The sequence below is a fragment of the Macaca fascicularis genome, chromosome 19, assembly GCF_037993035.2.
Source record: "Macaca fascicularis isolate 582-1 chromosome 19, T2T-MFA8v1.1".
NCBI lineage: Eukaryota > Metazoa > Chordata > Mammalia > Primates > Cercopithecidae > Macaca > Macaca fascicularis.
The window spans coordinates 40231565-40256190 of record NC_088393.1 but is presented as its reverse complement, the minus strand read 5'-3'; the positions used below and the strand labels follow the sequence as shown (position 1 = coordinate 40256190).

General features: G+C 47.6%; 3 protein-coding genes across 16 annotated transcripts in view; 2 read left to right on the top strand and 1 right to left on the bottom strand.

The window, feature by feature from the left end:
* RHPN2 (rhophilin Rho GTPase binding protein 2) overlaps positions 1 to 3547 on the top strand; it is an 85948-nt gene extending 82401 nt beyond the window's left edge. Inside the window, exon 15 of the mRNA XM_045380655.2 lies at positions 1888 to 3547. Within this exon, the coding sequence (XP_045236590.2) occupies positions 1888 to 2148 (261 nt within the window). The 3' untranslated portion in view covers positions 2149 to 3547. The remainder of the gene's footprint in view (positions 1 to 1887) is intronic.
* A 1503-nt stretch (positions 3548 to 5050) lies between these two features.
* FAAP24 (FA core complex associated protein 24) lies at positions 5051 to 10889 on the bottom strand. Of its 2 annotated transcripts, none has more exons than XM_045380653.2 (5): positions 10788 to 10889; positions 10152 to 10270; positions 9892 to 10028; positions 9238 to 9390; positions 5051 to 6301 (listed from the first exon to the last, which is right to left on the bottom strand). In XM_045380653.2, exons 2-5 carry the CDS (start codon positions 10255 to 10257, stop codon positions 6050 to 6052), a joined length of 648 nt encoding a protein of 215 aa, XP_045236588.1. In that variant the 5' UTR covers positions 10258 to 10270; positions 10788 to 10889; the 3' UTR covers positions 5051 to 6049. The 2 variants fall into 2 exon arrangements, with proteins under 2 accessions (XP_045236588.1, XP_045236589.1); XM_045380654.2 differs by having other exon boundaries at positions 9892 to 9970.
* A 296-nt stretch (positions 10890 to 11185) lies between these two features.
* CEP89 (centrosomal protein 89) overlaps positions 11186 to 24626 on the top strand; it is a 106742-nt gene continuing 93301 nt past the window's right edge. For 12 of the 13 annotated variants that reach the window (XR_010583581.1, XR_012427414.1, XR_010583580.2 and 9 more), the window contains exons 1-3: positions 11186 to 11298; positions 16776 to 16882; positions 24293 to 24451. Coding sequence is in view for 4 of the 13 variants with exons in the window: in XM_065536363.2 (XP_065392435.1) it covers positions 11260 to 11298; positions 16776 to 16882; positions 24293 to 24451 (305 nt within the window). In the remaining 9 variants the exon portion in view is untranslated. The remainder of the gene's footprint in view (positions 11299 to 16775; positions 16883 to 24292; positions 24452 to 24626) is intronic. The other variant, XM_065536367.2, reaches the window with a different exon arrangement.

Here is a 24626-nt window from a genome sequence, read left to right as displayed (position 1 = left end):
GCCCCTCTTAGGGTTTATATTAGGAACAATGGCCCTCAACTATTGCAGAGATATATTGTATGCCTAATTTTAGTGCCAGAACGTAGTAGATGATCAATAAACATGGCGAACTAAACAATCTCAGTGTTAGGCAAACCTTAGAAGCTGGTGATAGCCCATGTAGAAGTCTTCAGAAAACAAGTTTCCTTAGATTTCCAGTTTGAATCCTACGTGATTCTTTGACAGTTAATAGTAGAGAGTGTTTAGTGGTACAGAGTTTCAGCTGAGGAAGATGAAAAAGTTTTAGAGATGGATGGTGGCAGTGGAGCATAATGAGGTGAATGTAACTTAATGCCACTGAACTCTGCACTTAAAAATGGTGAACATGGCAAATAGTAGCACTGTGAATTTTCTTTTTCTTTTACTTTTTGGCTCCTTCAAGTCATGGGACACTGGATTCTTGAAAGAGGGTGAAATGGATCTATACTTACTGGTGTGGATTGAAATCCAAGATGTATTAAGGAAAGAAAGTCGGGTGTAGGCAAGGTCAGGAGATTGAGACCATCCTGGCTAACACAGTGAAACCCCGTCTCTACTAAAAATACAGGAAAAAAAAAAAAAAAGCCAGGCCTGGTGGTGGGCACTTGTAGTCCCAGACACTTGGGAGGCTAAGGCAGGAGAATGGCGTGAACCTGGGAGGTGGAGCTTGCAGTGAGCCGAGATCACGCCACTGCACTCCAACCTGGGTGACAGAGCAAGACTCCGTCTTAAAAAAAAAAAAAAAAATGGAAATCAGGTGTAGAATAGTGTAGTATATTCCTTTTCAGAAAATGAATGGTAATATACTTATGCACATGTAGAAATACTTGTACATGCACATCATCTTTAGAAGTGTAACATGGAGGGCCTAGAAGCCCAGGTGACAGGGAGACCTATTGCTCACTGAATTTTTTTTTTTTCTTCCCTTCCCTTCCCCTCTTCCCTTCCTTTCTCCTCTTCCCTTTCCCTTCCCTCTTTCCTTTTTTCCCCCTCTTCCCTTCCCCCCACCCCCCCCTTTTTTTTTTTTTGAGACAGAGGTCTCACTCTGTCGCCCAGGCTGGAGTGCAGTGGCACAATCAAAGCTCACTATAGCCTCAGCCTCCTGGGCTCAAGCAATCCTCCCCTCTAAGCCTCCCAGGCAGCTGGGACTCTAGTTGTGAGCCACCGCGCCCCACCCTGTATTTTCATATTCGTGACCATTAGTATTATTACTTTCTCAAATATAAGAAGAACCTTAAAATGTGAGTTGTGGCTCCTAAGCTTAAATTATTACTATTGAGTACATTCCTTAAAAATTATCCTTGTTGGACCTGGTGGCGCATGCCTAGAGCCCCAGCTACTCAGGAGGCCAAGGCAGGAAGATCACTTGAGCCTGGGAGTTCAAGAGCAGCCTGGGCAACATATCAAGACCCTGTGTCACAAAAGAAAAAAAGTTTGTCCTTGTTTTAAGAACCTAATTCTATATAAGCATTGGTCACCTGAGTTTCCAAATTACATCTGTTTAATTTAATTTATTTTTTGGAGACAGTCCTGCTCTGTCGCCCAGGCTGGAGTGCAGTGGTGCGATCTTGGCTCACTGCAACCTCCACCTCCCGGCTTCAAGTGATTCTCATGCCTCAGCCTCCCAAACATCTGGGACTATAGACATCCACCACCACACCTGGTTAACTTTTGTATTTTAGTAGAGATGGGGTTTCGCCATGTTGGCCAGGCTGGTCTCGAACCCCTGACCTCAAGTGATCCGCCTTCCTCGGCCTCCCAAAGTCTTGGGATTACAGGTGTGAGCCACCTCGCCTGGCCAGACTTCATAGTTTTTATAATCTATCTTGATAATGCCTGACACCCTTTTTCTTACTTTTCTGCGTGCAGCATAATAAGAGTGCCACATACTCCGTGGGAATGCAGAAAACGTACTCCATGATCTGCTTAGCCATTGATGACGACGACAAAACCGATAAAACCAAGAAAATCTCCAAGAAGCTTTCCTTCCTGAGCTGGGGCACCAACAAGAACAGACAGAAGTCAGCCAGCACCTTGTGCCTTCCGTCGGTCGGGGTTGCACGGCCTCAGGTCAAGAAGAAGCTGCCCTCCCCCTTCAGCCTTCTCAACTCAGACAGTTCTTTGTACTAATGTGAGGAAACAAACACGTTCAGGCCCCGAACATTTCCAGTGCTGACTCGGCCTTAAATGTTTGTGCCATGATGGAAAATATCTATTCTCAAATCCTGTTTTTCTCATAGTATAAACTCACATTTGATGTGTTTTTATGAAGGAAAGTAACCAAGAAACCTCTAGAAATTAGTGGAAAAAGAACTTTTTTGAGGCGTGTCACTATACTGCTGTAAGTTATTTATTATATAAAGTATTGTAAATAGAATAGTGTTGAAGATATGACATACAGCTATTTTTAATGGTGACGATTATGACTTCCAGTCACTATTAAATTGGGGTTACCTATATTAGTACAATTTCTAGTTGTTTCCAGGTTTGGCTAATAATCATTCCTTAACCTAGAATTCAGATGATCCTGGAATTAAGGCAGGTCACAGGACTATAATGATAGAATTAAATTAGTGTCACTAAAAATTGTTCCAAAGTGCTGCTTCCTAATAGGAATTCATGATCCTAAAACAAGATGTTTCTATTATATCAATATAATATGAATGCTATTTCTAGAAAAAGTATAGTGCCAAATTTGTCTTGACTTACTAAATAAAAACAGTGTAGGAGCAGCTTTTCTTCTAGTTTGATGTCATTTAAGAATTGCTAACACGGTGGCAGTGTTAGATGAAGATGCTGTCTACAAGGTAGATAATATACTGTTTGATACTCAAAACATTTTTCATTTTGTTTAAAGTAGAAGTTACATAATTCTATATTTTAAGTTGGGTTAAAAAGTAGTTTTACATTTTATAAGATAATGATGTAAATGATTCAAGTTTAAAGCTCTATTTGACCTTTTTTTCTTTTTTTGAGATAGAGTCTTGCTCTGTTGCCCAGGCTGGAGTGCAGTGGCACGATCTCAGCTCAGTGCAACCTCCGCCCGCTGGGATCAAGCGATTCTCCTACCTCAGCCTCCAAAGTAGCTGGGACTATAAGTGCCCACCACCATGCCTGGCTAATTTTTATATTTTTAATAGAGGTGGTGTTTCACCATGTTGGTCAGGCTGGTTTCAAAATCCTGACCTCAAATGATCCACTCACCTCAGCCTCCCAAAGTGCTGGGATTATAGGCATGAGCCACCGCACCCATCCCACTATTTCACTTTTTAAAATGACATTCCTACCGATTGATTTTTATCTTGCTATAAGTTGGATGACACCGTGAATCTAATAAGGTTCACTGTTGACACAGTGCAAGTTACATAGCTAAAATACATAGCATTGAAGACTAATTTTAAGGATTAACAAGAGTTTATTTTCTGTTGTGCAATATCTTAAAGGAAGGAACCACCTTTGGAAAAGTGTATCTGCTGCTCCTAGGGCCATGTTTGTATAAATATTTAAATAAACATATTCATTTACCTGAGTTAATATTTCTTTGTACTTTTAGTTCACTTTCATTCCCTCTTTCAAATTGTTTCTCTCCTAATGCACATAGTTTTTAATGTTTTGATTTTTTTTTAGTTACTAACATTTCACAAAGCAGAACTTAAAAGAGCTGTCAAGTTATCTTAGTATTTTCTAAGACAGATGCCATCTTTATGCTTATTTTTTGTTTTTGTCTTTTTTTCGAGACAGGGTCGCACTTTGTCGCCCAGGCAGGAGGACAGTGGCGCAATCATGGCTCACTGCAGCCTCAACTTTCGAGGCTCAAGCAATCCTCCCACCTCACCCTCCTGAGTAGCTGGGACTGCAGGCATGAGCTGCCACGCTTGGCTAATTTTTTAATTTTTTGTAAAGATGGGGTCTTGCCATGTTGCCCAGGCTGATCTCGAAATCCTGGACTCAAGCAATTCTCCCACCTCAGCCTCCCAAAGTGCTGGGACTACAGGTGTGAGCCACCGTGTCTGGTCTGTGTATATTTTTTGAATGGGCAATTATGTACCTTTTGATCCCCAGCCCCTGGTTCCCTCACTGGATGTAGCTGCTGCCATCATTTTCTTGTATCCTCCCATTGTTGGGCCTTCCACGTACAAACACATCCTGTTCTGACTCACACGCATTGAGTTTTCAACTTTAAATTTTTTTTTTTTTTTTTGAGATGGAATCTCACTGTCGCCCAGGCTGGAGTGCAGTGGTGCAATCTCGGCTCGCTGCAACCTCCACCTCCTGGGTTCAAGCGATTCTCGTGCCTCAGCCTCCCGAGTAGCTGGGATTACAGGTGTGTGCCACCACACCCTGCTAATTTTTGTATTTTTAGTAGAGACGGCGCTTCACCATGTTGGCCAGGATGGTCTGGATCTCCTGACCTTGTGATTCGCCCCCCTTGGCCTCCTAACGTGCTGGGATTACAGGCATGAGTCACTGTGCCCGGCCGTGGAGTTTTCAACTTTAAATGGGAACTTCAGACTCCATTATTTTCTGTGTGCAGAAGACATACGCAGTGTATAAACAAACTGTACATCTGCCAAAAAAAAAAGGGCGGGGGGAGAGAGGCAGGAACAAAGGAAAGGAGGAAGGAACTGTTGCAGTTATTTATTTACATTGGAAACAGCCCTCGCAGTACAGACCTGAAGAACAGCAGCTCTCACTCCAGGAACACGGGGCTTAGCATATGCAGTGCTTCCTTGTACATGTGTTTCCTTCAGATGGTCACATCCACCACTGAAGCTTTTTAGAAGGCACTTTCCATGACAGATGCAGGTCAAGGTCGCACATTAAAATCGGCCCTAACTGGCTTTTTGCTGAGTGTAAGTCCCTGATTCTCTTGCGAAGATCTCACCAGCCCTTTGCATCTTAGCAGAATGAAGGCAGTGCCCTCTGCGGCCCACTAACTTCACAAGCCGAACTCAGACGTCAAGGCAGGACGATCCACAGGCTCCATTCAGGCCTCGCCTCATCTTTCACTAGCTGCTGCTAGAGGAAATCCTTTTTCTTGTTTTTTTTTTTTTGGAGACAGGCTCAGTCGCCCAAGCTGCAGTGCAGTGGCGTGATCTCAGCTCACTGCAAGCTCCACCTCCCGGGTTCACGCCATCATCCTGCCTCAGCCTCCCGAGTAGCTGGGACTACAGGCGCCCGTCACCACGCCCGGCTAATTTTTTGCATTTTTAGTAGAGATGGGGTTTCACCGTGTTAGCCAGGATGGTCTCAATCTCCCAACCTTGTGATCCACCCGCCTCGGCCTCCCAAAGTACTGGGATTACAGGCAGAAGCCACCATGCCCGGCATTTTTTCTTTTTTTTTTTTTTTGAGACGGAGTCTTGCTCTGTCGCCCAGGCTGGAGTGCAGCAGCGTGATCTCGACTCACTGCAAGCTCCGCCTGCCGGGTTCACGCCATTGTCCAGCCTCAGCCTCCTGAATAGCTGGGACTACAGGCGCCCGCCATCACGCCTGGCTAATTTTTTGTGTGTTTTTTAGTAGAGACGGGGTTTCACCATGTTAGCCAGGATGGTCTCGATCTCCTGACCTCATGATCCACCCGCCTCGGCCTCCCAAAGTGCTGGGACTACAGGTGTGAGCCACCGCGCCCGGCCTCTTTTTTTTTTTTTTTTTTTTCTTTTTTAGAGCCAGGGTCTCACTTTGGCACCCAGGCTGGAGTGCAGTGGTACGGTCTCAGCTCACTGCAACCTCCGCCTCCCGGGTTCAAGTGATTCCCGTGCCTCGGCCTCCCAAGTAGCTGGGATTACAGGCCCCTGTCACCATGCCTGACTAATTTTTTCTATTTTTAGTAGAGAGAGGTTTCTCCATGTTGGCCAGGCTGGTCTTGAACTCCTGACCTCAGGTGATCTGCTGGCCTCGGCCTCCCAAAGTGCTGAGATTACAGGCATGAACCACCGTGCCCGGCCCATTCTCTTGCTTTTTAAAGCTGAAAACAAGATCCTGGTGTTTGCGATCTCGGGAGAAGACACGGTGGCCCTGAGGCCAACCATCACCTGGGCTGTGTGAAGAAGGCATGGATCTGCTTTGCCACCGCTTGTCCGACCACCTGCTCCAGTTCCCGAATGGAAGCATTACTCAGTTGCTGGATGCTTGGAAACTTCTGGAGGAGAAGGGGAGCTTTAACTTTTCCAACTCCTGGGATCTGCTGCACGGTTCGAAGGAGCGATGGCTCAGACAGCAGCAGGGCCCGTTTCTTCCTGAGAAGAGGGTTCTTACTGGGTTCTTTGGTTTGTTCTTGAACCTGAACCGCAAATGAAAGGAACAGCACGTGAGCGCCCTCTGGAGGACTGGCCCGTTTTCTTAAAATTTGTTTTGTGGAAATACCGTTTTTCCATTTGGTTCAGCTTCACTTAAGGGAACAAATGTTTTCATATACCATGAATATAATTTCTCAGACATCAGTGAAATTATTGAAAGGTGAGCCACACAAAGGAGTAAGGCATTAATAATTTACAAAAACGTGCGTTTTCAGAATGTTTAGAAAAACACACTGAGGAATTCAAACACTTTCTGATGGTCCATTAAGAAACATTTCAGTTGTGCAGGATTAAATGATGGCTACACCTAAACTAGACCTACTTCACGCAGGTCCTGCCGGAAGCCTGCCTCAAAGGAGAAACCTGGTCTGCAGTTAGTGGTGGTTATACTAAGGCAGACAATAGCATTATATCAAGGAATATCAGGAAAGTCAGGAACGGCGATGCAAGGGATTTGGTAGAGAGGGATCTGTGAACCATTTGTGGCTGCCTGCATCTCCAATGTGGCTCTCCACTCTAGCTCCACATCAGAGGGGGAGATTTAAAAACAACACACACGGCCAGGCGCAGTGGCGCAAGCCTGTAATCCCAGCACTTTGGGAGGCCGAGACGGGCGGATCACGAGGTCAGGAGATCGAGACCATCCTGGCTAACATGGTGAAACCCCGTCTCTACTAAAATATACAAAAAACTAGCCGGGCGCGGTGGCGGGCGCCTGTAGTCCCAGCTACTCGGGAGGCTGAGGCAGGAGAATGGCGTGAACCCGGGAGGCGGAGCTTGCAGTGAGCTGAGATCCGGCCACTGCACTCCAGCCAGGGCGGCAGAGCGAGACTCCGTCTCAAAAAAAAAAAAATAATAAATAAATAAAATAAATAAAATAAATAAAATAAAAACAACACACACATAACAAAGAACACAAAAGTGAAAGAAACAAAAACACAACACACACACACACACACACACACAGCTGATGTTCTCCATGCTGGGATTAGAGGCATAAGCCACTAAACTGATTTTAAAAATAAGTGTTGGTGGCCGGGTGCGATGGCTCATGCCTATAATCCCAGCACTTTGGGAGGCCGAGGCGGGCGCATCACCTGAGGTCGGGAGTTCGAGACCAGCCTGACCAACATTGGGAAACCCCATCTCTACTAAAAATACAAATTAGCTGGGCATGGTGGCAGGCGCCTGTAATTCCAGCTACTTGGGAGGCTGAGGCAGGAGAATCACTTGAACCCAGGAGGTGGAGGTTGCAGTGAGCCGAGATCCCACCACTGCACTCCAGCCTGGGCAACAAGAGTGAAACTCCATCTCAAAAAAAAAAAAAAAAGTGTTGGTTGGGTGCGGTGGCCCAGCACTTTGGGAGGCCGAGGCAGGCATATTACCTGAGGTCAGGAGTTTGAGACCAGCCATGGCCAACATGGTGAAACTCTTGTCTCTACTAAAAATATAAAAATTAGCCAGGCATGGTGGTGGGTGTCTGTAATCCCAGCTACTAGGGAGGCTGAGGCAGGAGAATCACTTGAACCCAGGAGGCAAAGGTTGCAGTGAGCCAAGATTATACCACTGCGCTCCAGCCTGAATGACAGAGCAAGACCCTATCTTAAAAAAAAAAAAAAAAAAAAAAAACCTAGCCAGGTGTGGTGGCTCACACCTGTAATCCCAGCACTTTGGGAGGCCAAGGTGGGCAGATCACGAGGTCAGGAGTTTGAGACCAGCCCGGCCAACATGGTGAAACCCTGTCTCTACTAAAAATACAAAAATTAGCCGGGTGTGGTGGCACGTGCCTGTAGTCCCAGCTACTCGGGATGCTGAGGCAGAAGAATGGCTTGAACCCGGGAGGCAGAGGTTGCAGTGAGCCAAGATTGTGCCACTGCACTCTGGCCTGTGGGATAGAGTGAGACTGCGTCTCAAAAAAACAACAACACAACAAAAAAAAAACTTGCACAAGGTGCTGATGCTTAACAAAAACACGGGATGAGATAACCAGCTTCTAGCTGACATTTTCTTTTCTTTTTTTTTTTTTTTTTGAGACAGAGTTTCGCTGTTGTTGCTCAGGCTGGAGTGCAATGGTGCGATCTCCACTCACTGTAACCTCCGCCTCCTGGGTTCAGGTGATTCTCCTGCCTCAGCCTCCCGAGTAGCTGGGATTACAGGTGCTCGCCACCACACCCAGCTAATTTTTGTATTTTTAGTAGAGACGGGGTTTTGCCATGTTGACCAGGCTGGTCTCGAACTCCTGGCTTCAAGTGATCCACCCGCCTTGGCCTCCCAAAGTGCTGGGACTACAAGTGTGAGCCATCACGCCTGGCCTCTAGTTGACATTTTCACCAGAGAAAGGGCAGGATAATGACTGATGGAGTCATCACACCCTGAGAATCTAAAATCAGGTGTCCAACTTGTATACTTTGTGATACACTTGCCTACAGTGGGTGACAAGCTGAGCTGGCTGCTGACGCAACTTCCATATTTAAATTCCTCAAAGAGACTTTGGTTTTTTTTTTTTTTGAGACGGAGTCTTGCTCTGTGCCCCAGGCTGGAGTGCAGTGGCCGGATCTCAGCTCACTGCAAGCTCCGCCCCCTGGGTTGACGCCATTCTCCTGCCTCAGCCTGCTGAGTAGCTGGGACTACAGGCGCCCGCCACCGCGCCCGGCTAATTTTCTTGTATTTTTAGTAGAGACGGGGTTTCACCGTGTTAGCCAGGATGGTCTCGATCTCCCGACCTCGTGATCCGCCCGCCTCGGCCTCCCAAAGTGCTGGGATTACAGGCTTGAGCCACCGCGCCCGGCCTAAATTCCTCGAAGAGACTTTATAAACCAATTCAGAGAATGACATAGATTGGATTGATGGTTGCTTCTGGAGGGCAGCTGAGTATCCATGAGGACAGGACTACCATGAAGGTGTAGGAATCGGTACTCACCAACTGGATAACGAGGCAGGATGCTTCCATCTGGCTGGCCACTGGAAGCAGCACCATTCCAAGGTCCAGCACAGTAAACTTCTGTAGGGCTGGGAAGTATTGTTCACTCATCCGGGTTTTTTCAACGACTACAATTCCTTGAAGATTACCAGACTTGAAAGGAAAAAAAGACAGGAAATCATTTTGCAACCAAATTACTTTTCAGGTTAAGAATGCTATCACTTCGTGCCTGGCCTGGCCAATGATTTTAAATAAATGATATCAAGGGATGGAGGGAAGGTTGGGGTGAGACAAATCAATGTTTAATTTCAGTTTCTTTAATACAATACTTACATTTCTTTTTGTTTGTTTGTTTTTTGTTTTTTGAGATGGAGTCTCACTGTCGCTTAGGCTAGAGTGCAGTGGCGTGATCTCGGCTCACTACAGTCTCCGCCTCCCAGGCTCAAGCAATTCTCCCATCTCAGCCTCCCCAGTAGCTGGGATTACAGGCGTGTACCACCATACTCAGCTAATTTTTGTATTTTTAGTAGAGACAGGGTTTCACCATGTTGGCCAGGCTGGTCTCCAACTCCTGACCTCAGGTGATCCACCTGCCCTGGCCTCCCAAAGTGCTGGATTACAAGCGTGAGCCATGGCACCTGGCCTAATACTTACATTTCTAACCCGAACAAGCCTCTTTCTGTAGCCATTTCCTGCCACCAAATCAGCTTCGGTGACATAAAGAACGCAGCATCTGTTCGACAGATAAAAGTCTGGTGTCAAGCCATCCTCGAAAATGAGCTTAATTTTCCCTTAAAATACAGAGAAGAAGATGAGTTCCATGAGCTTTGGATGAAAAGATGGCAATAATAAGCAGATTTTTTTTTTTTTTAATGTTAGGGGAAGAAAGGGCTGGGAGAGGGCAGCCCACCGACCTTGCATCTCCTGCGCCAGCTGTGACCCGCGCCATTTCTCATTGGCCACAATATGCCCCAAAGGCACGTGCACGGGGCCCGTATCATCCGGGGGTTTCTTTTCCATGGATGGTCTCCACCTAAGGAGGGAAAAGGCAGGCGGCACTTGAGCAGGCTCTCCCGCACATGGCCCTGCATTCCACTGCAAGCCAGGGGCCTCTGGGGCAGGATCCCCTCCTGAAGATTGAATTATTTGTCAAAAAACTGTCAAATAAGATTCCCTTTTAAATTACTAATAAGAAAACACAAAGGCCTGAACGAAGGCCAGGGTGGCTGGAGAGGGGGTGTGTGGTGGTGGAGGTGCTAATGGCATTGGGTTCCAATAATGGCAGAGGCACGATCAGATTCAAGTTTTAAAAGAATCCTGGGCTGGGCACAGTAGCTCACGTCTGTAATCCCAACAATGGGCCAGGCTGAGGCGGGAGGATCGCTTGAGCCAAGGAGTTCGAGACCCGCCTGGGCAATACAGCGAGATCCCGTTTGCCAATTATTTGTGGCGAAATAAATTCTCTAAGAACCAGGAGATTCCTGTCCTGGTGTCCACGTCCTTCATTTTCATCACGTGCCTAGCCCCTGATACCCCAGGTGGATCCGCACCGTGGCTCCTCAGTCCAGTCCTAGGCCCGAACACAGCCGGCAGGAACCCCACGGTCCCAGTCTAGAGATCACCTTACTGGCGGCCGCGCCACTTCCGGGTTCAAGCCCTCGGGGCTCGCCTAGTCCTTTATCCAGCCCGCCCTCCGCCTCCCGCAGCGTCGGATAGGCTGTGGCGTCAGAAATGGACGTCTAATGTGACCAATAAGAGAACGGATAGGGCGGACGTTTCTGCCCTGGCGGGGATTTGAACGGGAATCGACTAGTTGCCAAGAACGACCGGTGTGGAAGTAACCTTAGCTCTGATTGGTCGAAGGCCGAGCTGAGCCAATGGCCGACGTGGTTGCTGCAAAGTCCATTGCGAAGAGAAAGCTTGAGGGGCTGGGCCTGCGGCGGGCTTTAGGGAGTGGTCCCTGGCTGTGGAGAGATCTGCTGATGAGTCCAGCCCCCGGCCGGGTCTCCTCGAGCTGCAAGTATGCTCCTGGGGTTTCGGAGAGGCCGCAGGAGCCAGTTCGTAAGTAGATGCTCGCCTGCCGCACGCGGAGCTCTATGGGGCCGGGGATTAGGGGTAAAGGGTTGCGGCGGGTTGGGGTTTGGCCTGAGATCCAGTCAAGGCGGCGGCACAAGAGAAAATGGTTTTCAGTTTAAGAAGCCTTGATTTTTCGTGTTCTAAACTTTTTTTTTTTTTTTTTCTTTTAAGAAACAGGGTCTCGCTCTGTCGCCCAGGCTGGAGTGCAGTTTTGCGATCATAGCTCACTGCATCCTCGAACTCCTGGGCTTAAGCGATCTTCCCACCTCAGCCTCCCGAGTAGCTGAGACTATAGGCGCGCGCCACCACTCCTGGCTAATTGTTCAATATTTTTGTGGAGACAGGGATCTTGCTATGTTCCCAGGGTGGTCTTGAACTCCTCAACCTCCCAAAGAGTTGGTATCACAGGCGTGAGCCACTATGCCCGGCTTTAACAATCTTCTGCCCCAGGGTCGGCCACAGTTGGACAGGAGCACCCTGCCTCACCTGTTGCATTTGTCCCCCTGCCCTGAGTTAACTCCTGGCCGACGTGCACCTGCTGCACTGCTGGATATAGTGATCCTTCATTCTTCCCTCCGCCACCCACCATGTATATCCCATCAGCAAGTCCCATCCGATCTACCCACGACATACATCTGCCAGCTGTTCCCATCTCCACCCACACCCCGGCCTCCAACATCTACCCGGACTGCTGCGGCAGATGCCCACTGGTTTCTCTGCTTCCACTCTCGCCCTTCCCCTAGGTCAATTCTCCACATAGCAGCCAAGGGGATTCTTGTATTTATTTATTATTCAATTCAGTTTTAGAGACAGGGTCTTGTCCTGATGCCCAGGCTGGAGTGCAGTGGCACGATCTTAGCTCACTGTGGCTTCAACCTCCTGGTCTCAAGTGGTCCTCCTGCCTCAGCCTCCTGAGTAGCTGGGACTACAGGTGTGTACCACCACACCTAGCTACTTTTTATTTATTTTATTTTTTGCCTCACGCGTTGCCAAGTCTCAATGCCTGGCTAATTTAAAAAATTATTTTGTAGAGGCCAGGCGAGGTGGCTTTTGCCTGTAATCCAGCACTTTGGGAGGCTGAGGCGGGCGGATCATTTGAGGTCAGGAGTTCAAGATCAGCCTGGCCAACATGGTGAAACCCCATCTCTACTAAAACTACAAAAATTAGCGGGCGTGGTGGTGGGCGCCTCTAATCCCAGCTACTCGGGAGGTTGAGGTGGGAGAATCGCTTAAACCCAAGAGGCAGAGGTTGCAGTGAGCCAAAATTGTGCCACTGCACTCCAGCCGGGGCAACAAAGTGAGACTCTGTCTCAAAAAAACATAAAAAATATATATATATTTTGTAGAGATGGAATCTGGCTATGCTGCTCGGGCTGGTCTTAAACCTTGGCTCAAGCAATCCTCTCACCTTTGCCTCCAGAGGGTTGAGATTACAGGCGTGAGCCACTGCACCTGGACTGAGTTTTTATTTAAAGCCCCAAACATTAATGAGTTCCTGCTGTGTGCTGATACCCACAACTGATTGACAGCTTATGGCCACAGGGTCTGTAGGACAGACAAGCCCCTAAATAATTCTGTACACAATGGTAAAACAGGAACTGCTGTTGACGTGTGTATCAGAAGGGCAGCAACGTCAGCCTGGAGAGTTGACCTGGGCTTGGCAGGGAGTAAGAAAAGAATTCTGGGTGCAGAAGACAGCAAATGCGAAGGCTTTTGCGGCCATCACGCTGTGTGGCCGGGGCTGCACACTTCAAGGAGCCGGTGGAAGCTCCGCCCCTTGTGAGTTGGGACGGGAGCCGCAAACCGCTGCTGCAGACCCAGGCCTCTTGCTCTACGGAGCAGGCAAGAGCCCCACCCTCCTGGGCAGGGCTACAGCCACCCAAACTGCAGCTGTGGATCCGAGGCTCTCTGTGCTCTTACGGGAGCCGGGAACAGGCAGAATCTGCCCTTCTAGGTGCAGCTGCAGCCGCTCAGGCAGGAGCCGGGGACAAGCGCGAGCCCTGCCCCTTCCAAGTTGGCGGGGTGGGAGCTCCCAGGGTGTGGCTGCGGCTGCCCTCCCAGGCACAGGACTAGGGCATCTCTGCAGCCTGCACCATAGGGCACCCGGCAACACGCAACGGCTCTAATCTTGGAGGGCGGTTGGAGCCAAGCCCTGGGGCCAAGAATGGCAGCAGGAGGAAAGGGGCGGGGTCCCCAGTAAGGCCCCACCCTCAGGCCAGGGAGGGCCTGAAGGCTGGGGGCTGGGCCGGAAGTCCCTCTGACCAGAGTGGAAACTCGCGGAGCCTCTTCTGGGCCTGCCCATGGTCCAATCAGCACGCACTTCCTCCCCTCTGAGGTCCATAAAGACCCTGGGCTCAGCCAGAGTGGTGCAGGGATATGGCCAGAGGACGAGGAGGGTGGAGAGACGAGGGGACAGGATGACCAGCTGCAGAGAGGAGTACCCTCTCTGCTGATAGCTGGAGACGATGGGGTGGCTGGCTGCGGAGAGGAGTACCTTCTCCGCTGAGAGCTACAGAGACCACCTGCCAGCAGAGAGGAGCTACTCTCTGCTGAGAGCTTCAGAGACCTGCAGAGACATTGGAATGACTTGCCTGTGGAGAAGAGCCACCCTTTCCAGGGCCTCCTCTCTGCTGAGAGCTGAACACTTGAGCTCATGGGACAATCTGCCTCCAGAGAGGAGCTACCTACTCCTCTGAGCTCTTCTAACACGAAATAAAACTCTTCTTCACCCTTCACTTGTCTGAGTACCTCATTCTTCCTGGACGCAGGACAAGAACTCAGGCAAAGGCACTGTGGCCACAGAGGTTCCAACCAGAAAAATCAACAGGCCAAAAATCCCATAACAGTTGGTAGGAACCAACCTATATCAGCTGATATGCCATGCTGGACATTTGCCTGCCATTGAGAGAGTGGTGCTGCCCGTGAGGGTTTTTATGCCTGGTAGAGACAGGATGGATGAGGGGACCATAGTTAGGAAATGACTGTGATGGTAGGAGACATGTTTTAGTGTGCAATGGGGGATTCACTCTTTCAAAAAAAAAATTAGCTAGGCATAGTGGCACATGCCTGTAGTCCTAGCTACTTGGGAGGCTGAGGCATGAGAATAGCTTGAACCTGGGAGGTGGAGGTTGCAGTGAGCCGAGATGGTGCCACTGCACTCCAGCCTGGGCAACAGACGAGACTCTGTCTACAAAACAAGCAAACAAACAAAAATCCTTTCTTGTCGTGCAGCAGATAATGGAAGGGGGCGGGGAGGAAACATGGAAACTGTGGAATCACTTGACAGATGCAGGGTGGCAGGCGCCACTCAGAGAGGTAAACAGAGTGGGGATATTGCGTAGAGACTGCTTGGAGCTTCTGCTCCGGTGGGTGGCTGTGCAAGTTGGGGGTGGGGGCTGTAGGAGATGACTGGAAGGTCTGCCCATCCCTCACTCCTGAAAGAGGCCCCCACGCTGTGCCCCCCTTCCCAGCCTTGTGTCTCATGCTGACCACTACCTAACATTCCTGGGGCCACTGTCAGTGGGTGCTCCTCACCAGGCCCCAGTATCTCCTCCATCTGCTCTGAAAGCCCTTCCCATGGGAATTGCCCCCATCATCGGGGACAAGGAATTACAAAGGAGCATGAGGACTCTTGTCAGAATGACAGATATATTTATTGTCTTTTTTTCTTTTTCAGAAGTTGCCCTATTAATTATCTTTTTAAAATAAATATTTGTAGAGTTGCTCAGGCTGCAGTGCAGTGACACGATCCTAGCTCACTGCAGCCTTGACCTCTTGGGCTCAAGTGATCCTGGAGTCTTAGCCTCTTGAGTACCTGGGATTGCAGGCATGCACCAGCATGCTCAGATAATTATTTTCTTTTAATTTTTGCTATGGATAAGGTTTTGCTATGTTGCCCAGGCTGATCTTGAACTCCTGGGCACAAGCAATCCTCCTGCCTCAGCCTCCCAGGATCAGTTTAGCCTAGGAGTTCAAGACCAACGTGGGCAACATAGTGAGGCCCCCATCTCTGCAGAAAATTTAAAAAATTAGCCAGTCAGGCTGGGTCCCCAGCCCCACCCTCGCAGATGCCTCTGCATTCCAGCAAAACAGAGAACCGTGCGTGTGATTTCCAGAGCACTGCAACCAGTGTCTTGCTTCGTTCCTTTGTTCATGCTATTCCCTCTTCCTAGAATGCTGTTCCATCACATTTCCAAATGTGGGACCAATGGGCATCTTTGAAAGCCCAGTCTAAATGCCTGCGTGATTTTCTCGAAGGAAGCATTTGAAGTTCCCAGGCTGGCCCCAGACCTGGAGGAATCTTCCCTCCCTGCCCACCCCAGCACTTTGTGCTAATTACTGGCTTCAAACAGAAGACAATAGTGTTTTTATCCCACATCTCATTGAGGAGTTTTTTGTTTTTTTCATTTTTAGTGAGAGAGCCTTTCTCTCGGCTCATTCCATAATTCTATGTTCTGTAATAACTATTTGGGTGTTCTTCCTCTCTACTTACCACCTTGGGGATGAAGACAAGGTTTCTTCATTGCTGTCATGGTGTTCTGCCTCTAGTACGTGTGAATGAATGGCTCGTGCCAAGAAAATGATTGGACTAGACCCAGAAACGTCTCAGAGACTCCCAGTTATGGTTACCTAAAGCGGGTTCTCTGACTTTCATTGTGTATAGGAGCTAGTTTTCATTATTCTCATCTTGGAGATAAGCTACCTAAAAGCTTATATTAAGCCCCTATGAGGTGTGAGGCAATGCGTTCAATGCTAGAGTTCCAGGATTGATAAAGATAAGAGAGTCAGCCAGGTACAGATCTCGCGCCTGTAATCCCAACACTTTGGGAGGCTGAGGTGGGAGCATCACTTGGAGCCAGAAGTTTGAGACCAGCCTGGGCAATGTAGTGAGATCCTGTCTCTACAAAAATACAAAAATTACCTAGGCATGGTGGTGAACATCTGTAGTCCCATCTGCTCGTGTGGCTGAAGTGGGAGGATTGCTTGAGCCAGGAGTTTGAGGCTGCGGTGAGCCATGATCGTACCACTGCATTCCACTCTGGGCAACAGAGCAAGCCCCCATCTCAAAAACAAAACAAAGCAAAAAAAAGATAAGGAAGTCACTTGCTTCTCAGGAAGTCGCCCTGCTCTGCAGGGTGAGCCACTTGAGACATCACTGGGGGGAGTGCTGTGGGACACGTGGAAGGGCTAGAGGGTGACTCTTGGGGACAGCCAGGGAAGCTCTGAGGAGGGAAGGACAAGAGGGTCCCACAATGAGCACCTGTCATGATGCTCCTCGGCTGTGTGCACTTGTCTGGCCTAATGGGGACTGGGGATGGCAGGGGCAGAGTGGGCTTCTGATGGGTTTGGATCCATGGGTGGCCAGTGCAGGTGTCCCCTTGCAGGCCCAGGGGGAGTGGTGACAAGACTCAAGTGATCCAGTGACCCAACCCAGTGACTTCTGTTGGATTTCATTTGTGCAGAAACACATCATCCATGGCCTTTTACCTGCAGCCAGCATTGCTCCGAAGGCAGCAGTGCCACGTACACCTCCTCCCCGCAGCCCCAACCCGTCTCCAGAGAGACCAAGGTGAGTATCAAATGAGCAGGCACTGAGGTCACCCCTGTGCTCAGCCACCAAGTACTGGATCCTGGAACTGCTCAAACTGCCCAGAAAAGTACAAGTAGAGTAGTTAGAATCACGTCCTTCAAAATGTTTACCACAATTCCTAATGATGCATTTAATATGATGTCTCTGAGGATAATGGACTGACTTGAGGTCTGTCCCTTTCAGGTGCATGAACTTCTCACATTTCGTGATTGAAGGCGATGAGTATTTTTTTAAAAATATAAAGCATTAAAGCCCAAGTGTTCAGGTTAACAGGGAATTTTGAATTATACACAAAATTTTCTTTTCTTTTCTTTTCTTTTTTTTTTTCCCTTCAAGATGGAGTCTTTCTCTGTTGCCCAGGCTGGAGTGCAATGGTGGATTTTTGGCTCACTGCAACCTCCACCTCCCAGGTTCAAGCAATCCTCCTGCCTCAGCCTCCAGAGTAGCTGGGATTACAGGCACATGCCACCATGCCCAGCTAATTTTTGTATTTTTAGTAGAGATGGGGCTTCACCATGTTGGCCAGACTGGTCTCAAACTCCTGACCTCTTAATCTGCCTAGCTTGGCCTCTGAAAGTGCTGGGATTACAGGCATCAACCACCATGCCCAGCCAATTTTCTTTTTTTTTTTAAATTAATTAATTAATTTTTTCAAGGCAGGATCTTGCTCTGTTGCCCAGGCTGGAGTGCAGTGGTGCAATCATGGCTCACTGTAGCCTCTGCCTCCCAGGCTCAGTCAGTCCTCCCATCTCAGCCTCCCGGGTAGTCGGGACTACAGGCACGTACCACCATGCTCAGCTAATTTTTCTATTTTTTTGTAGAGATAGGCTTTTGCCATGTTGCCCAGGCTGAACTCCTGGGCTCAAGCAATCCACCTGCCTCTGCCTCCCAAAGTGCTGGGATTACAGACATGAGCCACTATGCCTGACTAAAACAAAAAGTGGTTTTTTTTTTTTGAGACATGGTCTCATTCTGTTGCCCAGGCTGGAGTGCATTGGTGCAAATGTGGCTCACTGCAGCCTCAACCCCCTAGCATCAAGCGATCCTCCTGTCTCAGCCTCCTGACTAGCTGGGACTACAGGTGCATGCCACCATGACTGGCTAATTTTTTAAATTTTCTGCAGAGATGGGAGTCTCACTATGTTGCCCAAGTTGGTCTTGAACTCCTAGGCTAAACTGATCCTGGGAGGCTGAGGCAGGAGGATTGCTTGTGCCCAGGAGTTCAAGATCAGCCGGAGCAACATAGCAAAACCTTATCCATAGCAAAAATTAAAATAAATTATCTGAGCATGCTGGTGCATGCCTGCAATCCCAGGTACTCAGGAGGCTAAAGCTCGAGGATCACTTGAGCCCAAGAGGTCAAGGCTGCAGTGAGCTAGGATCATGTCACTGCACTGCGGCCTGAGTAACAGTGAGGCTGTTGTGAGTGAGGCCCTGCCTCTACAAATATTTATTTTAAAAAGATAATTAATAGGGGAGCTTCTGAAAAAGAAAAAAAGACAATAAATATATCTGTCATTCTGACAAGAGTCCTCATGCTCCTTTGTAATTCCTTCCTCCTGCCCTTCTCTGCCACCTTTCATGCTCCTGTTCATCCCCAGGCAACCTCTCATCTCCTTTCTCGCACTATGGATTAGTTTGTATTTTCTAGAATTTTATATAAGTGGAATTACATAAAATACACTGCCTTCTTTCACTCAGCATGATTATTCTGATTCACGCATGTTCTGAAAGTCAATAATTCATCCTTTTCCTTACTGAGGAGTATTTCATTATATGAATATGCCACAGTTTGTTTATCCGTTCACCTGCTGATGGATATTTGGTTTGTTTCTGAGTTTTGGTTACTAGAATAAGGCTGCTGTAAACATTTACACACTAGCTGGGTGTGGTGGCTCACGCCTATATTCCCAGCAATTTGGGAGGCTAAGGCGGGCAGATCACCTGAGCTCAGGAGTTTGAGACCAGCCTGGTCAACATGGTGAAGACCCATCTCCACTTAAAATACAAAAATTAGCTGGGTGTGGTGGTGCACTCCTGTAGTCCCAGCTACTGGGGAGGCTGAGGCACAAGAATCGCCTGAACCCAGAGGCAGAGGTTGCAGTGAGCCAAGATCACACCACTGCACTCCAGCCTGGGCAACAAAGCGAGACTCATATCTCAAAAAAAAAAAAAAAAATGTATACACAAATGTTTGGATATATACTTTCATTTCTCTTCGGTAAATATCTATAGCTGGGCCTTATACTAGGTGGGTATTTAATTTATTAAGAAACTGTCAAACTGTTTTCCAAGGTCATTGTCTCATTTATGTTCCCACCAACAGTATATGAGTCCAGTTGCTTCATATTCTCACCAACACTTGGTTTGGTCAGAGTGTGTGTGTGTGTGTGTGTATGTGTTTGCATGTGTGTGAGTGCGTGTGTGTATATGTGTGTGCGTGTGGTCTTTTATAACTTGGACAGTCAGTGGTTAGTTTTCATCCACATTGACTGTAGGTTTTTGAGAGTGGTGACAGGTGCATAGGTAACCAATGTATAGAGCTGGTTTGATCAATCTTCATCTCCTTACGCTTTCTGGACAGTGGTACACAGATACGGTGGGGATATTCCTTACTCCTTTGTCTGAGACAGCTTTGCTGAGCCCAGCATCAATGCACACATCTGGAGTTTCTAGCTCTTTCATGAGAAATGTCTAGATCTCTTTGTGTATGCCAGGGGCAGTGTCTTAAAGCACACTCCATAGATGTGCTTGTGAGTGTTGACAGTGTACTTTCGGTCACAACCTTGTTGATGACAGAACAATCCTTCTTGTTGCTCTCCTTTGTGGAAGCCATTCTCATAGGCCCAGTTTAGAATAAAAAAGAACAAGGGATTGTCGTGGTCGGTTTTTAAACATTTGGACATTTAATGAGTGTGTCCTAGTATTTCACTGTGTTTTTTTTGTTTTTTGTTTTTTTGTTTTTGAGACGGAGTCTGTTATTTTTGAGACAGAGTCTCACTCTGTCACCCAGGCTGGAGTGCAGTGGAATGTTCTCAGCTCACTGCAACCTCCGCCTCCCAGATTCAAGCGATTCTCTTCTCGTGCCTCAGCCTCCTGAGTAGCTGGGATTACAGGCACACACCACCACACCCGGCTAATTTTTGTATTTTTAGTACAGATGGGGTTTCGCCACGTTGGCCAGGCTGATCTCAAACTCCTGACCTCAAGTGATCCACCCGCCTTGGCCTCCCAAAGTGCTGGGATTACAGGCGTGAGCTGCCGCGCCTGGCCTTATTTTGCATTTCTCTAATGGCTAATGGTATTGAGCATTTTTTTCATGTGCTTATTTGTTGTCTTTATATCTTTTTTAGTGAAGCATCTTTTCACATCTTTTGCACATTTACAAAAATTGGGCATTCCTTGTTAGTCACAAGTCCTGTTGCAGATCTAAGAACCATCTTGGGAAGGCCGTTGGACTCAGGAACATGTTCAGTTGGAGGCAATGACATTTTTCATCCAGGAGATCTAAGCAGAGACCTGGGTGAAGATTGTGGGCTTCCTGGAGACATCCCAGCCCCGGCTTGTTTTCCATTATTGCATTCTGAGGGTTCATTATATAGTATCAACACAAGTCTTTTATCAAATGTGTGATTTGCAAGTCTTTTCTCTCTATCTGTGGCTTGTCTTTTCATTCTCTTAAACATTGCCTTTCAAAGAGCAGAAGTTATTAATTTTTATGAAGTCCAGCTTACAATTTTTTCTTTTATGGATCATGCTTTCAGTGTCTTATATTGAAGAAATATTTACCTAACCCAAGGTCACAAAGGTTTTCTCTTATATTTTCTTCTAGAAGTGTTATGGTTTTATGCTTTACAGTTAGGTCTGTAATCCATTTAGAGTTAATTTTTGAAAATGGTGTGTATTAGTCCATTCTCACACTGCTCTAAAGATACTACCCGAGATGGGGTAATTTATAAGTGAAGGAGATTTAATTGACTCACAGTTCTGCATGGCTGGGGAGTCCTCAGGAAACTTACAATCATGGCGAAAAGGGAGGTAGGCACGTCTTACATGGCGGCAGGTGAGAGACAGTGAGCATGTGAGAGCTCAGAAGAAACTACCATTTGTAAAACCATCGGCTTTTGTGAGAGTTCACTCACTATCACGAGAACAGGATGGGGGAAACTGCCCCCATAATCCAATCACTTTCCTTCTTTTTTTTTTTTTTTTTTTTTTTTTTTTTTTTTTTTTGAGACGGAGTCTCGCTCTGTCACCCAGGCTGGAGTACAGTGGCCGGATCTCAGCTCACTGCAAGCTCCGCCTCCCGGGTTTACGCCATTCTCCTGCCTCAGCCTCCCGAGTAGCTGGGACTACAGGCGCCCGCCACCACGCCCGGCTAATTTTTTGTATTTTTAGTAGAGACGGGGTTTCACCGTGTTAGCCCGGATGGTCTTGAACTCCTGACCTCGTGATCCGCCCGTCTCGGCCTCCCAAAGTGCTGGGATTACAGGTTTGAGCCACCGCGCCCGGCCCACTTTCCTTCTTAAACATGTGGGAATTACAATTTGAGAGGAGATTTGGGTAAGGGCACAGAGCGAAACCATAGATCCATTAAATTTTTTTTTTTTTTTTTTTTTGCATATGGAGATTTGATTTTTCCAGCACTGTTTGATGATGAGGCTATTATTTATTGCTGTGTAACAATTACACCAAAATGTAGTAATTTAAAACAAAACAGCAGCCGGGCGTGGTGGCTCACGCCTGTAATCCCAACACTTTGGGAGCCTGAGGCAGGAGGATTACTTGAGCCCAGGAGTTCCAGACCAGCCTGGAGAACATAGCGAGACCCCATCTCTACAAAAAATATAAAAATTAGCCAGGTGTGGTGGCGTGTGCCTATAGTCCCAGTTATTCGAGAGACTGAGGTGGGAGGATCACTTGAGCCCAGGAGGTTGAGGCTATACTGAGCTGTGACTGCACCACTGCACTCCAGCCTGGGCAACAGTGATATCGTCTCAAAAACCCCAAAACCAAAATATAAAGAACAGTGGTTTTTATCCCACATCTGATTGATGCTCTTAAAAATTTTTTTTTCCATCTCCATTTCATTTTGGTTATTTTTGGTTGTTTTTGCCTTTAATTTTACTGATCTTCTGCAATATATAATCTGTTAATCCCATCCAGTATACTTTCTATCTCTGATGTTGTCATTTTGATCTCATGAAGTTTGGTTCTTTTTATAATTGTCCATGTCTCTACTTGGCTTTTTGATTATATGAAATACAGCTGTTATAACGATCTGAATGTGCTTTGCTGCCAGTTCTAACATATGTGTTCAATTCTTAGTGGGTTTCCGTTGACAGCTGTCTTCCTTACAGGTCATGGTTTCCTGTCTCTTTGCATGCCTGCTTATCTAAGTGGATAGAAGATCTTGTGAATTTTACCTTGAGTGCTGGATCATTTTGTATTCCTTAAAACATCTTGACCTTTGTTTGGGGATGCAGTTCAATTTCTTGGAAACAGATCTTTTGGGTCTTTTTTTTTTTTTTTTTTTTTTTTTTTTCTGAGACAGAGTCTTGCTCTGTCGCCAGGCTGGAGTATGGTGGTGCGATCTCGGCTCACTGAAACCTCCACCTCCTGGATTCAAGCAGTTCTCCTGCCTTAGCCTCCTGAGTAGCTGGGACTATAGGCCCCCACCACCATGCCCAGCTAATTTTTGTATTTTTAGTAGAAACAGGGTTTCACCATGTTGGCCAGGATGGTCTTGATCTCTTGACCTTGTGATCCGCCTGCCTCAGCCTCTCAAAGTGCTGCGATTACAGACGTGAGCCACCACACCTGGCCGGGTCTTTCTTATATGATTTGTTAGGTGGGACATGGAGCAGTGCTCAGCCAGGGCTAATTATTCCCCAGTACCGCGGCCAGACCTTTCTGAGTGCAGCACCCAGCGTCTTGTGAATGATGGGTTTCTCTAGTCCGCCTGGTGGAAGCAGCTGCCATCCTGGGCTGTGTATAAGCACCTGGCTCTGCTCCTCTGATCCTTGTGAGTGGTTCTTCCTCCACGGTCGGGTAATTTCCTCACACTTGTGTGCTGCACCATATCCCGCTGAAACTGGGGGACCTTCTGCAGATCTCCTCGTTCTCTCTGTGCGCTTCTCTCCTGTCCAGCACTCTATCCTACACACTCTCTCAGCTCCATCTCTACAATTCGAGGAGTCTGCCTGGCTCCATGCATTCCTCCTCCCTGTGCTGTGACCTGGACATTTTCCTAGGCAGCAAGCTGGGACAGTGGTCTTTTGTTTTGTTTTACTTTTTTTTTTTTTTTTTTTGAGATGGAGTCTCACTCTGTTGCCCAGGCTGGAGTGCAGTGGTACAATCTCAGCTCACAGCAACCTCCACCTCCCGGGTTCAACTGATTCTCCTGCCTCAGCCTCCTGAGTAGCTGGGATTACAGGTGTGTGTGCCATCACACCTGGCAATTTTTTTGTATTTTTAGTAGAGATGAGGTTTCACCGTGTTAGCCAGGCTGGTCTTGATCTCCTGACCTCATGATCCACCCACCTCAGCCTCCCAAAGGGCTGGGACTATAGGCATAAGCCACTGCGCCTGGCCTTGTTTTACTTTTTTGGGCAGGAGGGTAAATCTGTTTACTCTAACTTTCCTATAATATATTCCTGAATAATTTGTATTTTTAAAGTCAGTCCCCTTCTAAATCTTTTAGTCTTTCTATATCTCATTTTCTTTTTCCATTCTGATCTTCCATTCTAATAAGAAAACTACTTGAATGTAGGCTTTTGTGTCTCTCTGGATTACAGGCCCTGTTCTACCTCCTATCGGCTAGGAAATCTTTTTTTTTTTTTTTTTTTTTTTTTTTGAGACAGAGTCTCGCTGTGTTGCCCAGGTTGGAGTGCAATGGTGTGATCTTGGCTCACTGCAACCTCCGCTTCCCGGGTTCAAGTGATTCTCCTGCCTCAGCCTCCCAAGTAGCTGGGATTACAGTCGCCCACCACTACACCTGACTAATATTTTTGGTATTTTTAGTAGAGATGGGGTTTCACCATGTTATTCAGGCTGGTCTCAAACTCCTGACCTCAGGTGATCCACCCGCCTCAGCCTCCCAAAGTGCTGGGATTATAGGCGTGAGCCACCGTACCTGGCCTTGGCTAGGAAATATTTATAAGTTATTTAATTTCTATGGAAAATGGGATGACAATATTATGTAGTCATACAGTTGTGTGAGAATCAAATGAGATTGTCTGATGGCCCGCGGTAGATGACGGGAGCAGAGCAAATGCTAAGTTGACACCGTCCAGCAGAAGGTAAGCCTCGATCAGTTCGTGTATCTTGTTCAGCCTTCACCTGGAATGTTCATGTCTCACCGTCTCCACGGGATGTTTTTGTCCGCAGATCTGCTCTGGCAGCAGCCATTCTGGCGACAACATTGACTGGGCGGACGGTTGCCATTCCTCAGCCTCGCCGGAGATCCCGGTCTGAGAGTGACGTGAGCAGTGTTGAACAAGACAGCTTCATCGAGCCCTATGCCACTACCTCAGAGCTGAGGCTTCGGTGGGTACCAGATCGCCGCCTCTGCTTCCTCTCTGGGTGGAAGAGGGGCAGCTCAGCCTGGTCTCTACGTGTGTGTGTGCATGAGTACGTGTGTGTGCATGTGTACCTGTGTGTGCATGTGTACCTGTGTGGGTGCGCGGGTGCTCCTGCACATATTTATGACTAGAGGCTTAGT

What these genes read in the sequence shown, in the direction of transcription:
- FAAP24 (XM_045380653.2), bottom strand. Translation starts at nt 10,257, where the DNA reads ATGGAAAAGAAACCCCCGGATGATACGGGCCCCGTGCACGTGCCTTTG. An exon ending in GCTGGCGCAGGAGATGCAAG is followed by an intron (nt 10,029 to 10,151) that starts GTCGGTGGGCTG and finishes CTGTATTTTAAG; the next exon opens with GGAAAATTAAGCTCATTTTC. An exon ending in CCTGCCTCGTTATCCAGTTG is followed by an intron (nt 6,302 to 9,237) that starts GTGAGTACCGAT and finishes TTTGCGGTTCAG; the next exon opens with GTTCAAGAACAAACCAAAGA.